This window comes from Lampris incognitus, chromosome 6, assembly GCF_029633865.1.
Source record: "Lampris incognitus isolate fLamInc1 chromosome 6, fLamInc1.hap2, whole genome shotgun sequence".
In the NCBI taxonomy this organism is placed as follows: domain Eukaryota; kingdom Metazoa; phylum Chordata; class Actinopteri; order Lampriformes; family Lampridae; genus Lampris; species Lampris incognitus.
The window spans coordinates 64,636,345-64,650,625 of record NC_079216.1 but is presented as its reverse complement, the minus strand read 5'-3'; the positions used below and the strand labels follow the sequence as shown (position 1 = coordinate 64,650,625).

General features: G+C 49.5%; 1 protein-coding gene across 1 annotated transcript in view; it reads left to right on the top strand.

Annotated features, from left to right (window-relative positions):
* kcp (kielin cysteine rich BMP regulator) overlaps positions 1-13,175 on the top strand; it is a 39,917-nt gene extending 26,742 nt beyond the window's left edge. Inside the window, exons 23-47 of the mRNA XM_056282494.1 lie at positions 1,163-1,345; positions 1,575-1,745; positions 1,880-2,053; positions 2,178-2,260; positions 2,372-2,462; positions 2,558-2,640; positions 3,239-3,412; positions 3,580-3,759; positions 3,954-4,218; positions 4,338-4,420; positions 4,552-4,645; positions 5,201-5,374; positions 5,552-5,634; positions 6,298-6,418; positions 6,537-6,619; positions 6,766-6,865; positions 6,983-7,071; positions 7,185-7,287; positions 7,404-7,546; positions 9,589-9,761; positions 10,062-10,173; positions 10,726-10,827; positions 11,061-11,225; positions 12,519-12,819; positions 12,955-13,175. Coding sequence (XP_056138469.1) covers positions 1,163-1,345; positions 1,575-1,745; positions 1,880-2,053; positions 2,178-2,260; positions 2,372-2,462; positions 2,558-2,640; positions 3,239-3,412; positions 3,580-3,759; positions 3,954-4,218; positions 4,338-4,420; positions 4,552-4,645; positions 5,201-5,374; positions 5,552-5,634; positions 6,298-6,418; positions 6,537-6,619; positions 6,766-6,865; positions 6,983-7,071; positions 7,185-7,287; positions 7,404-7,546; positions 9,589-9,761; positions 10,062-10,173; positions 10,726-10,827; positions 11,061-11,225; positions 12,519-12,819; positions 12,955-13,175 — 3,551 coding nt within the window. The remainder of the gene's footprint in view (positions 1-1,162; positions 1,346-1,574; positions 1,746-1,879; positions 2,054-2,177; positions 2,261-2,371; positions 2,463-2,557; positions 2,641-3,238; positions 3,413-3,579; positions 3,760-3,953; positions 4,219-4,337; positions 4,421-4,551; positions 4,646-5,200; positions 5,375-5,551; positions 5,635-6,297; positions 6,419-6,536; positions 6,620-6,765; positions 6,866-6,982; positions 7,072-7,184; positions 7,288-7,403; positions 7,547-9,588; positions 9,762-10,061; positions 10,174-10,725; positions 10,828-11,060; positions 11,226-12,518; positions 12,820-12,954) is intronic.
* The last annotated feature ends 1,106 nt before the right edge of the window (positions 13,176-14,281 follow it).

Below are 14,281 nucleotides of genomic sequence, written 5' to 3'. Positions count from 1 at the left end.
AGAGAGATTTGCTGTGGTAGTGGTGTTTAATTACATGCCGTTAGAGACGGAGGGAGTTAAAGGTATAAACTACCAGCTGTGGTTTTACACTGGCTTATATCGCTTATTATTACCCCCCCTCCCCTGAATAAGCTTTTTTAGCACTTGTTTGAAGCTGAAATCAGTGATTTCCCTGATCTGTTCCTCGTCTCTTGCAGCAAGAACAACAAGGTGCAGCGGCCATTGTTGCTTACATGCCGTCAGCTCAGCAGTAAACAGTTCCCACTCTTGTAAAAATGCCATGCTAGGAGCAAAGTTAACACAGGGAATGTAATGTATTGAAAACTACATTAAACATTATGGGGAACATTGTTGTACAGTGATATAAACTGTAAGATTGGTAGAATCACCTGTCCGACAGAAGCATCACCATATCGTCATTACATTTCGACCCTTTTTCCTGTTTGAGAAGGAATGGGTTTGCTGCTGCACCAGTGCTTGTCCTATCTCGTCAAAAATTTCATTAGCTGGGCATCCAGATAGCGTAGCAGTCTATTCTGTTGCCTACCAACATGGGGATCGCTGGTTTGAATGCTCATGTTACCTCCAGCTTGGTCTGGCGTCCCTACAGACACAATCGGCCGTGTCTGTGGGTGGGAAGCCGGATGTGAGTATGTGCCCTGATCGCTGCACTAACGCCTCCTCTGGTCGGTCGGGGTACCTGTTTGAGAGGGAGGGGGAACTGGGGGGAAACTCCCCACTGTCAGGTGAAAAGAAGCAGCTGGCGACTCCACATGTATTGGGAGGAGACATGTGGTAGTCTGCAGCCCTCCCCGGATTGGCAGAGGGGGTGGAGCAATGACCGGGATGGCTCAGAAAATTGGGTAATTGGCCAAGTACAATTGGGGGAAAGGGGGGGGGGAAATCCCCCCCCCCTCAAAAAAAAAATCATTAGCGGTATATGGAGAGTGTCTCCAACAATGGTAAAGATGCCATTTAGTATCATGTCATCTGACCTCATGGTCCAGATGGATAAAATAGACATTTATTAATGGGAAAAAATCCAATTTCAGATATAAGATTAAAAACCTGCAAATCGTTGCCCCTTGATGGCAAATTGTTTTGAAACTGGGCATTGACGTTCTAGAGTTGGGACAATTGTTTTCTTTTGCCATTTCCATAGCGCCACCTTTGGACTGTGTGTACCAACAGCAGCCCTACAGACACACAGAGCGTTTCTACGACTCAGCCGACACCTGTCGATTGTGTCTCTGCACCAACGGGACGGTGCACTGTCAACGCAAGCCCTGCGCCCTCGCCCAGTGCACCCACCCAATCACCCAGGAGTGCTGTCGGACCTGCGAAGGTACTAGTTCTTTACCTGGTATCTCAAAGCGGTTTTGATACGTGGCACTAGTAACTTTGCAAGCATCTGAAATTATCAGTTGGGATCACTGGAAACTTTATTCCACATGATCAGATTCTTTATCATTTCAACATGTATGTATATTTCGAGGATATTCTACACACCATATTAAAGCACTGCTTGACATATTGCATGCACAAGGGCTTCCACATTTTTGCTCCTCTGCCAGGATGTCTGTACGAGGGAAGAGAGCGAGCCAGTGGGGAGATGTGGGACGACGTGTCGGACCCATGCGGCATGTGTGTGTGTCGAGAAGGCTCCGTCAGATGTGAAAGGAAGCATTGTCCGCCGTCCAACTGTCGCTACCCAGTTCAGCGACAGTGCTGCATGGCCTGTGATGGTGAGTGATCAGATTGGGGCAAGAGGATGGGGTTTACCCCCAGCCGTGTGTTTGAATACCACTAAGGCTCCCATCTGTGCAGAAATTCATTTCTCCTCGTTACTTGTCCGTCTGTCTCTCTCATCTCTCTGCAGGCTGCATGTACGATGGTCAAGAATATCCTGACGGTTATGAGTTTGTCAGTGGACAGGACCCCTGTGGTATATGCACTTGCTATGGCGGGGATGTTGTTTGCACCAAGCTACCTTGTTATGAGGACTGCAGCCACCCTTACACACCCCCAGGGCAATGCTGTGGAGAATGCAACCGTATGTATAAACTTTATACGTGAATTTTACACATGAATAACTCAATATGTCATCAAACACAGACCGCATTTTTGAAATTATGTTACATCAGTGACTGTAAATATTGTCTATCGTTGTTGGACAGGCTGTTCCTACAACAATCTGGTCCTCATCAATGGTCAGTCCATCCCGGACCCGAGTAACCACTGCTCTGAGTGTACTTGCCAGGTGATGCAGATGCAAAAATATACACACTGCTTGAGTAATCTATTTTGAGATACTTTGTGTAGTGCTGATCTCCTGATTTTTTTAAAAATTTGTTTATTTATTTGCTCATAGAGTGGTTCAGTGAGGTGCGTGAGAAAGCACTGTCAGCCAGCCCCCTGTCCTCACCCTGTCACCAACCCATGCGGCTGTCCCATCTGTGATGGTATATCAACTGCCGACGTAGCATGACGCCCTGCACTGCATCGGCTTACCACACGTGTCTTAATAATGAATGCCGTTTGTTTATTTTGTCTTTAGGTTGTCTCTTCCAAGGTGTGACATACGTCAACGGACAGGTCCTGGCAGGAGGAAGAGAAGGATGTCAGGACTGCACGTGCACAGTGAGTGGGAAAAGAGTGTAAGAGCTCAGGGTCATATCAAATAGGGCAAGTCGCTACTGCTGTCATGCTTGATAGTCATTTCCCCATCAGATTATTAATTTTTATTTATTTTTTTATTATTATTTGTTAAATTTTTCCCCCTTTTTCTCCCCAATTGTACTTCGCCAACTACTCCACTCTTCTGAGCCGTCCCGGTCGCTGCTCCACCCTCTCTGCTGATCCGGGGAGGGCTGCAGACTACCACATGCCTCCTCCGATACATGTGGAGTCGCCAGCCGCTTCTTTTCACCTGACAGTGAGCAGTTTCACCAGGGGGACGTAGCGCGTGGGAGGATCACACTATTCCCCCCAGTTCCCCCTCCTCCCCGAACAGGGGCCCCGGTCGACCAGAGGAGGCGCTAGTGCAGCGACCAGGACATGTACCCACATCCGGCTTCCCACTTGCAGACATGGCCAGTTGTGTCTGTAGGGACGCCCGGCTAAGCCGGATGTAACACGGGGATTTGAACCAGCGATCCCCATGTTGGCAGGCAACGGAATAGACCGCCACGCCACCCGGACGCCCCCATCAGATTACTTTTGTTTTTGTTCTCGACAGAGAGGTGAGGTGGTGTGTGTGAAACGAACATGCCCTGCGGTGCCGTGCCCTCACCCTGCGTTGGATGGCTGTGTATGTGGAGTGTGCGATGGCTGCCACTTCAATGGCCGAGACTGTTTCAGTGGAGAGCGCTTCACCCACCCTACAGACCACTGTCAGCTCTGCTCCTGTCTGGTATGTCAAATATGGTTCAGCTCTCAATTGAAAGTGCACACATTTCAAACACTTTACCTGAATATCAGGATAAAAAAGTAATTTATAAACTAATGATGACCACGTATGTGTGTGTGTGTGTGTGTGTGTGTGTGTGTGTGTGTGTGTGTGTGTGTGTGTGTGTGTAGAATGGCGGTGTAGCGTGTGTGCCTGTGTCCTGCCCGAGCGTTTTGTGCGCACGCCCTGTGACTCCACCAGGGGAGTGCTGCCCCATCTGCACAGGGGTGTGTCTGCATCAGCGGGAGGAGTATCAGTCCGGCACCTCCTTCACCCCACCCACTGACCCTTGCTCCACGTGCACCTGCTTGGTCAGTATGACAGTACCTCCTCCTCAGCCCTGATTCCAACTGAATGTTTGCATGGACTCAAAATAAGATTTCATTTGTCCTCTTTGCCTCACTTTCTTCCTTAAGGAACCCTGCTCTCTGTCTCTCTTTGTGGTTTCTTCCCCATTTTTTCCTCTTTTCAACCCCCACCCCGTTTCTCTTTTTCCCCCGGTAAGAACGAGGTAGTGACCTGCCAGAAGAGGCCATGTCCAGTCCAGTGTACCCATCCTGTCCCCTCGGATGCCTGCTGTCCCATTTGTGACTCGTGTTTGTATGAAGGTGTGGCCCACACTGACAGGCACACCTTCACCCCGTCCTCCAACCCTTGCCAGCGCTGCACCTGCGTCGGGGGGACTGTCACTTGCGTGCCTATCCTCTGCCCTCCCACCCCCTGTGCCCGACCGATAACGAAGCCGGGACAATGCTGCCCTCAGTGCACAGGTATCGATTGCTGCCACGTATGATAGGTGCTATCCTAGTGTACGGTGGTGCAGAGGGAGCATTTTGTGGTTCTTAACTTTTGCTTGGTTATTCATTCTCTCTCTGCATGTCTGTCTCAGTGTGTATGCTGGAGGGTCAGGAGTACAGCGACGGGCAGAAATGGACCCTCAGTTCCAACCATTGCTCTACATGCACCTGCCGGGTTTGACTCATAATTTCCAAACTGTCTATCTCTTTTTCTATAAGCTGTGTGTGTGTGTGTGTGTGTGTGTGTGTGTGTGTCTGATTGTCGTTTCTCCATGTGTAGTATGTGCTAATCTGTAAATTCTCCAGGCAGGTGAGGTGCAATGTGTCTCCCCTGAGTGTCCCAGGCTCACCTGTATGCACCGAGTAACCGATCCAGGAGCCTGTTGTCCTCGTTGTAGAGGTAAGTCAATGCTCCAGGGCCGTCTTGGTGGCGTAGCAGTCTATTTTGTTGCCTACCAACATGGGGATCGCCGATTCGAATCCCCGTGTTACCTCCGGTTTGGTCAAGCGTCCCTACAGACACAATTGGCCGTGTCTGCGGGTGGGAAGCCGGATATGGTTAGTGTCCTAGTCGCTGCACTAGCGTCCCCTCTGGTCGGTCGGGGCACCTGTTCGGAGGAGAGGGGGAACTGGGGGGAATGGCGGGATCCTCCCACGCGCTACATCCCCCTGGTGAAACCCCTCACTGTCAGGTGAAAAGAAGCGGCTGGTGACTCCATGTGTATGGGAGGAGGCATGTGGTAGTCTGCAGCCCTCTCCGGATCGGCAGAAGGGGTGGAGCAGCGACCGGGACGGCTCTGAAGAGTGAGGGTAACTGGCTAAGTACAATCGGGTAGAAAATGGGAGGGAAATCAAAAAGAATTAAAAAGAAAAAGGAAGAGGTAAGTCAGTGCTCCAAGTTGTATATTTATCATACGGAAGGAAATCTTTTCATGGACACGGTACTTGTGCTCAGGTTGTGTGTATGGTGGCGAGGAGCATGCTGAAGGCAGCAGCTGGTTTGCAGACTCCACTCCCTGTATGACCTGTATGTGCGTGGATGGAGTGACAACGTGCTCCGAAGTGCGCTGTGTCTCGCCCTGTATCAACACCATCAGCGTGCCGGGGGAGTGCTGTCCTGTGTGTGCAGGTAGGTAAACTCATCCTCCATCTTCAAAGGTCATTTTCGTACAAGCCCCACGTACATGCAAGCCGCAAATGGTCTCGTGTGTGTCGTCCAGTGAACGTTTAGTTCTGCGTTTAGTGTGAGAAACATTTGCTTGTGCCAACTTGTCTGCGATAACTGTCAACGCTTGTGTTTGAGCAGATTGTGTGTTTGAGGGTAGAGTGTATGGCCCAGGTGACAGCTTCCAGCCCAGCGATGACCCCTGCCAGATCTGTACTTGTGAGGTACGATGCATGCAAACCCGACTTCCCTGCTTAATTTCTCCAGTGTAATGCCGGGCATTTGGCGTTGTGGTGCTGTTTGGATGCACAGATCGGTTTGAAATACTGTTGAGAAAAGTGGCACCTAGGCGTCCGGGTAGCGTAGCGGTCTATTCCGTTACCTACCAACACGGGGCTCGCCGGTTCGAATCCCCGTGTTACCTCCGGCTTGGTCGGGCATCCCGACAGACACAATTGGCCGTGTCTGCGGCTGGGAAGCCGGACGTGGGTATGTGTCCTGGTCGCTGCACTAGCGCCTCCTCTGGTCGGTTGGGGCGCCTGTTCGGGGGGCGAGGGGGAACTAGGGGGAATAGCGTGATCCTCCCACACACTACGTCCCCCTGGTAAAACCCCTCACTGTCAGGTGAAAAGAAGCGGCTGGTGACTCCACATGTATCAGAGGAGACATATGGTAGTCTGCAGTCCCTCCCCAGATCGGCAGAGGGGGTGGAGCAGCGATCGGGATGGCTCGGAAAAGTGGGGTAATTGGCCAGATACAATTGGGAGAATAAGGAGAAAAGGGTAGCTCCTATAATTTTAATTAGTTGAATTAGTATTTCTATTAACTATATTAATTTTATTCAAATTGATTCATAAGAAATGTAATTAAATCTGTTTGGCCACCAGGTGATGCCGGATGGAGAGCAGCACCTGAGGTGTTACCGTAAACAGTGCCCGAGTCTAGTGGACTGTCCCAAGAACAATATCCTGTTCTCCAGCCCAGACTCCTGCTGTCCTGTCTGTGCACGTCAGTACATCACAGAAATACTGCCAGTCAAAATATGATGTTCTTTTTTCTGCATTATAACGTCAATGTCAATTTTTATACCATTTCTGCCTCTGTGTGTGTGTGTGTCTGTATGCAGAGCCGCTCAGTAACTGCACCGCTACGCTGATTGGTAATGAGGTCTTAGCTACTGATGACCCCTGCTTCACCTGCCAGTGCAAGGTACCATGATTTGCAACCCTTTTCAGTTTAACCCTTCATAGGTTCTTCATTCTGTACAACTTGTGTAACCGCAGCAAATTTAATTGATAAAGACTTGTTTCCGTGTGTGTGTGTGTCCCCATCTCTTTATTTACTTATTTATGTAGGACTTGACATGGACCTGTGTGCACCAAAGCTGCCCACCACTCACTTGCCCCCATAGCGAACAGTTCATGCCCCCAGACTCCTGCTGTCCTGTGTGTGAAGGTGAGATACTACCCCCTCACACACACACACACACACGCACACACACTCTCTCTCCACAATGCAGTATTACCAGAATTTAGATCTTTGGACTTGCTAATATAAATATGCATCACTCAGAGTGTGTGATCGAGGGTCAGAAGAGGCGCGTGCCTAATGGTGGACGCTGGACAGACAGCGATGACGACTGCGTCACTTGCGCCTGTAATGTAAGTCACTGGCCAATGACCGGAGTCTGATGCTACACTGAGCTGTGTTTAACCTGAAATGCCCGTTTGTGATGGGAGGATAGCAAAAACATTCTTTCTACATGGGTCCTCAGCTGGGCTATATCGAGTGCAGCATCGAGGAGTGTGTACCTTTGCTGTGTCACAGTGGCCAGATACAAGTGAAAGTTCCCGGGAAGTGTTGCTACGAATGCCAAGGTATGACAACACACACCGTTGTTAGCATCACTGTCGGTGTCTATGCGACATCTGAGGTTTTGTCTTGTTTGTGTACACATACTTGTCACATCCATGGCGATCTGAATGTGTTACAGACTCGGGGGTGTCGTGCACACACCTGGGCACAGTCTATCAGTCTAATGAACAGTGGGATGTAGACGAGTGTACCAGCTGCACTTGTGTGTCTGGAGATGTACACTGTCACAGTGAACGCTGCCCCCCCCTCGCCTGTGCAACGGTCAGTACACACACACACACGCATACTATCAAAAACCTACACATATACTGTCTTGATGCATGATGCTCAATAATCCGGGTAAGAAAATCAAAGAAGGTTGGATCAGTTCATGTGGACACAACGTTTACTGACAGATGCTAAGGGACCTCTTCAGTCTCAACTGACTTGGAGGAGGCATGTGGTAGTCTGCAGCCCTCCGCGGATCGGCAGAGGGGGTGGAGCAGCGACCGGGACGGCTCGGAAGAGTGGGGTAATTGGGGAGAAAAAGGGGGGGGAAATGGCTCATTGGCTGTTAGTCAAATCTAAATCCCCTCTCTTGAAAAATCCCACTGAACTGTTTCGTTTGGGTATGTGTCAAATCACAGACGTTTGTGGTGCTGTCAGTGCTGTTTCATGGGACCTTTGAACAGAACGCTGAGGCATTATGGGAACACTCAAGACTCTTGGAAAACACTCAGGGAGTTTATGTGCAGCAAAGAAGGTTGAATGAGCTCATCTGGACGCAACATTTATTGACAGAAACGTTTCATCACTCAACTAAGTGACCTCTTCAGTCTCTGACTGCAGGGATCCCACCCTTATAAACAATACAGCTGCATAACGACCGAAACCAACGACCGGTTACATGTGCAAATATGGGTGTGACCATTAACTAGAGTCTCAAAGGCCATGTGTACTATTCACAGAGGATTAAGGAATGTTGCAATCAAAGCATCGAAAGATGGCGGCAGATGTATAACGACCAAAAAATTATAAGGATGAGGATGTGCACATCCTTGATAGGGAGGAACGATGGTTTGAACAGGGAGTCAAAGAGGCCATCTATGTTAAGAGGGAACGACCATCCCTGAACCGAGAGGGGGCCTTGGAGTACATCTGCCAACATCTTACAATCCCCAACCGTCTGTGAATAGTACACATGGCCATTGTAACTCTAGTTAAAGGTCACACAGGTGCCACTGTATTGAGATAGTCAGTGTTCTTCAGTTACCTGTCAGTGGCATTAATGTTTTGGCTGACTGGTGTAATTTCCATGTGTTGTGGTCTGATGTTCTTTCATTAATTCTACATGAGAATCTGCTTTCATATTCCCAGTCAATTAAATTAATCTAAAAGATGGAGAAAAAAAAAGTTGTTTTAAGACAACAAAAAAAAGTACCTAAACTTGGCAAAGTCTGACCAGGGTAACGACCATGTAGGCTCCAGCAGCAAGCTCCATTCCAAAGTTAGATGAATGAAGCAAAAGGGAGAAAATAAGACATAAAAAGCTTAGTATTATGAAGGCAGTACATTTAGTCTAAAAAAAAATGTGGCTCCTGGGTAGCGTGGCGGTCTATTCCGTTGCCTACCAACACGGGGGTCGCCGGTTAAAATCCCCGTGTGGGTGGGAAGCCAGATGTGGGTGTCCTGGTCACTGCACTAGCGCCTCCTCTGGTCGTTTGGGGCGCCTGTTCAGGGGGGAGGGGAAACTGGGGGGGGGAATAGCGTGATCCTCCCACACGCTACGTCCCCCTGGTGAAACTCCTCACTGTCAGGTGAAAAGAAGTCGGCTGGCGACTCCACATGTATTGCAGGAGGCATGTGGTGGTCTGCAGCCCTTCCCAGATCGACAGAGGGGGTGGAGCAGCGACCGGGAAGGCTCAGAAGAGTGGGGTTAATTGGCTGGATACAATTGGGGAGAGGGAGGGGGGGGGCAAATTTTATCATCAATTCGCTATGGAAAAATAGAAAGTAGTTAGCTGCCCCCCCCCCCCGCCCAAGTTCTAATGTAACCCTTCTTTTCCCTAACACATGGTGGGGTAATACAGAACTGTTAAGCACCATTACCGCAGTTAGTGGTATGCTGATTTATACCGTTATAAATCTGGCATACCACACTAACCGTGGTATGCCAGATTTATATATTTTGATTTGGTATGCCAGGTTTGGTATGCCAGCATTCATAGCGCTGCATCAGACCTGCTAGTATATATTTGATACCTGGTTCCATCTCAGTCTACTGTTGTTCTTTATGGAGCTGCATTGTGCACGTTTATTCTCAGGACGAGATGCCAGCTGTGGTGCCAGGCGTATGTTGTCCCCATTGTCTGCCTCGTCCGGCCACCTGCATTGCCTTCGGAGACCCGCATTACCGCACCTTCGATGGCCGCATGTTGCACTTCCAGGGAGCGTGCACGTATGTCCTGGCTCAGGACTGTGAAAATGGAGACTTTAGGTGAGGCTGCCCGAGCTGTTGCTCTGCATGATACGTGGTGGCATTAGTGGGGGTGTCTAACTGATTACGTATGAATGCCACTTGCAACATCATAACAGTCACTGCTGATACGAAATTCCTCAAAGGTAAGTGCACAACCTATACACAATATACAAACAAGTGATGCACATAGACACACAAATAACCTGAGTAAAGAAATGTTGATATAATTTGTGTTGGCTGACAAAAATACAGGAAGGCAATATATGACTGTGTTGCCCCCCATTCCTAACTCAATTAGTGCCTTGTATATTTCCATAGCATCCATGCCACTAATGATGACCGTGGGCGCAAAGGAGTGTCATGGACTAAAGAAGTAACTGTGTTTATAGGAGACATGACAGTCCAGCTTCTCCAGGACTGGGTTGTCAAGGTTTGTTTTCAAAAGCACTTTAAAAACTGTATGTACGGGTGTCCGGGTGGCGTGGTGGTCTATTCCACTGCCTAAAAAACACGGGGATCCTGGTTCAAATCCCCGTGTTGCCTGCGGCTTGGTCAAGCGTCCCTACAGACACAACTGGCCGTGTCTGCAGGTAGGAAGCCAGATGTGAGTATGTGTCCTGGTTGCTGCACTAGTGCCTCCTCTGGTCGGTCGGGGCACCTGTTCAGGGGAAGGGGGAATTGGAGAGAAGCGCGTGATCTTCCCATGTGCTACGTCCCTCTGGTGAAACGCCTCACTGTCAGGTGAAAAGAAGCGGCTGGCAACTCCACATGTCCCGGAGGAGGCATGTGGTAGTCTGCAGCCCTCCCCAGATCGACAGAGGGGTGGAACAGTGACCGGTATGGCTCGGAGAGTGGGGTAATTGGCCAGATACAATTGGGGAGAAAAGGGGGGGGGGGTCCACAAAAAAAAAAAGACAAACTGTATGTTCATTTGTGTTTGCCTTTGTGTTGCTGGATGCAGTCATCTTTCTAAAATTTTCAGGTTAATGGTGAAGTGGTGAACCTGCCGTTTCTCAGAGAACCTTACATCTACGTAGAGCGGCAAACCAATACTGTTCTGCTCAACACTAATATTGGCCTGAAGGTACGGCGTTCTTCCAGATCTTCTCTGTATCTTCTTGTCAAGTCAAGTCAGTTTTATTTGTATAGCCAGTATCACAAATTACACATTTGCCTCAAGGGGCTTTACAGTAACACAACATCCTGATACATACATGATTGACTTGATTTATCATTGTTTGGTCGCCGGACACTGCGTGATCTGTGACAGATACACAAGCCATAAACTCACTGATCCCTTTGACCCTGACCCTCCAGGTACTGTGGAGTGGCCGTTCTCACCTGGAAGTGAGTGTACCCGGCTCCTATAAGACCCACACCTGTGGCCTATGTGGAAACTTCAATAACTACCACCAGGATGACCTCCGAATGCCCAGTGGACAGATCAGCCTATCAGAAGCCGCGTTTGGCAATAGCTGGAGGGTAAGGCAGAGGGATGGCAGATATTTTCCCCATAAGATAGTTGCTGGCGTCATGCTGTTTATAATGACATTCAAGCCAGCGGACAGCTGTTCGTTTGGCCTGTCGCTGTTGATACTGGTAGGTTGAGCGCTAACACCACATGTCACACCGGGTGTGAGCTGTAGGACAAGTGCAGATACAGGGTGGTATGTTCTCTGTAGGCAGTAGTTAACACAGGCATCGATTTGGATGCTGGGATAAATTGTCGAGCCTTCTTGAATTGTCATGGGCCTAACTCAACTAAGACCACAGGGAGGGAAGGTACCCCCTTGATAACTCTGCCTGTACTCGGAGGCTCAGCCCTTCTTGAGCTGGTTTTGGTTGTTTAGTAAATGATGCTATCTCTGAGATGAGTCACTAAGGTCCATGACGGTGTAGCCTCATGTCTTGATGTCTATGTTAGCCACTGACAAGTTAGTACATTGAATCAGAATATGGATTACTGGGGCATCCAGGTGGCGTGACGGTCTATTCCGTTGCCTACCAACATGGGGATTGCCGTTTGAATCTCCGGGTTACCTCCGGCTTGGTCGGGCGTCCCTACAGACACGGCCAACCGTGTCTGTAGGGTGGGAAGCTGGGTGTGGGTGTGTGTCCCGGTCACTGCACTAGCGCCTCTCCTGGTCGGTCAGGGTACACTCGGTGGGGGAGGGGGGACTGGGGGGAATAGCGTGATCGTCCCACGCGCTACATCCCCCTGGCGAAACTCCTCACTGTCAGGTGAAAAGACGCAGCTGGGAACTCCAGCTTCCCACCCGTGTCTGCGGGTGGGAAGCTGGGTGTGGGTGTGTGTCCCGGTCACTGCACTAGCGCCTCTCCTGGTCGGTCAGGGTACACTCGGTGGGGGAGGGGGGACTGGGGGGAATAGCGTGATCGTCCCACGCGCTACATCCCCCTGGCGAAACTCCTCACTGTCAGGTGAAAAGACGCAGCTGGGAACTCCACATGTATCGTAGGAGGCATGTGGTAGCCTGCAGCCCTCCCTGGGTTGGCAGAGGGGGTGGAGCAGTGACCAGGACAGCTCAGAAGAGCGGGGTATTTGGACGGGTACAGTTGGAAGAAAAAGGGGGACAAAATCCACAAAAAAAAAAAAGAATATGGATTATTACGTTATCTTGTTTTCTGAATTTGTCCTCGACGAGGATGCTTATTCCATCTGGAGTATGGCACAAGCGTTTGTTCATCAGAACCTGTGTTTTGGGAAATGTATGGGATGCGCGTGATTCATTGCATCCATGTCTGTCATTATTTTAGGTTGCAAACGGTAGCCACTCCCTCTCCTCTTGCCGTCATGGTGAGGATGTGGACCCTTGTAAGGATGCCGGCTACCAGGCCAGGAAGGGGGCCAATGGCCGCTGTAAGGTTCTCAAGTCCACTGTCTTCAAGCCCTGCCACCGCGTGGTTCCTCCAGAACCTTGGTATGGGGCGTGCGTGTATGATCTGTGCGCCTGCGGGGCAAACGCTGACGAGTGTCTTTGCGACACACTGGAGGCCTACGCTGGTCAGTGTAGAGAGGCCGGAGTCAAACTGCAATGGAGGAGTCCGTCGCTGTGTGGTGAGTACGGCGCACACCCGCACATCTTTAGCGTCGTTTATGATGATTGAATGGAGAAGCAGGAGAAGCAGTGATGAATAAACCTATTTTAATGGATGACTCTCTCCTCCCCCCTCTCTGCCACTCTGTCCACAGCGGTGGGATGTCCGGTGGAGAGGGGCTTTGTGTTTGATGAGTGCGGTCCTCCGTGTCCAGTAACCTGCTTTAATGTGGATGTACCACTCGGGGTGATAGAGAGCCACTGTTTTAAGCCTTGTGTTCCCGGCTGCCAGTGTCCCGCTGGTCTGGTTTTACACAACAACTACTGCATACCCGCAGAGAAATGCCCCAAGATCATCCATGGTAATTCCTCTTAATGCACACACGTGCTTACTCGCACACATTCGTACAGTGGGACCACGTTGATCTTTTACAGTATATTGAATAAATGACAGAATATTTGAATCGAAGAACCTCTCTGCATGAACTTTGGATTCTACGGGCATTTTGATGGGGAATACTCGTGACTAATGTCTTTCATCAATGTTATAATGCATTATCAGTATTTATCTAATGTCACTTTTATATTTATGAACTTGTAATTTTGGTGTATTATTGTGTTTCTTTATTTTATTTCCATTCTGGCCACCAGGGTTTTGGATCAATTAATTTATGAATCTTTAAACATAGCTAGTTTGGGCGTCCGGGTGGCGTGGTGGTCTATTCCGTTGCCTACCAACACAGGGATCACCAGTTCGAATCCCCGTGTTACCTCCGGCTTGGTCGGGCGTCCCTACAGACACAATTGGCCGTGTCTGCAGGTGGGAAGCCGGATGTGGGTATGTGCCCTGGTTGTTGCACTAGCGCCTCCTCTGGTCGGTTGGGGTGCCTGTTCAGGGGGGGAGGGGGAACTGGGGGGAATAGCGTGATCCTCCCACGCGCTACGTCTCCCCGGCGAAATTCCTCACTGTCAGGTGAAAAGAAGTGGCTGGCGACTCCACATGTATCGGAGGAGACGTGGTAGTCTGCAGCCCACCCTGAATCAGCAGCGACCGGGACGGCTTGGAAGAGTGGAGTAATTGGTGGGAGAAAAAAGGGGGGGAACCCCCCTCCCCCCCAAAAAAAAAAACAATTGATTTGACACAAAGTCTAGCCGCATCTGTAACCGAATAATATTAAATGGCCTTTGCCCCAAAACTTTCCTTCAACATATCTTAATGAAGTTTGGCAGCTGATTGTTGTTGCTCAGTGTGAAAGTAAAACCTGTCCAGTTACTTTGTGTGTATTTAACTCTCTTACTTGCAAGGGCATTGATACTTTGTTACATCCTCAACTTTTCATCACTTTTCTAACACTTCTTTAGCATCAGCTGACCAAGTGAGCACGTAATTACTGTACAGGTGCAGTTCACTGTATGGCGCACGCTACTGTAGGTATATTATGCTGCTTAAACACGTGTTTGAGCTACATTTTATGTTTTACA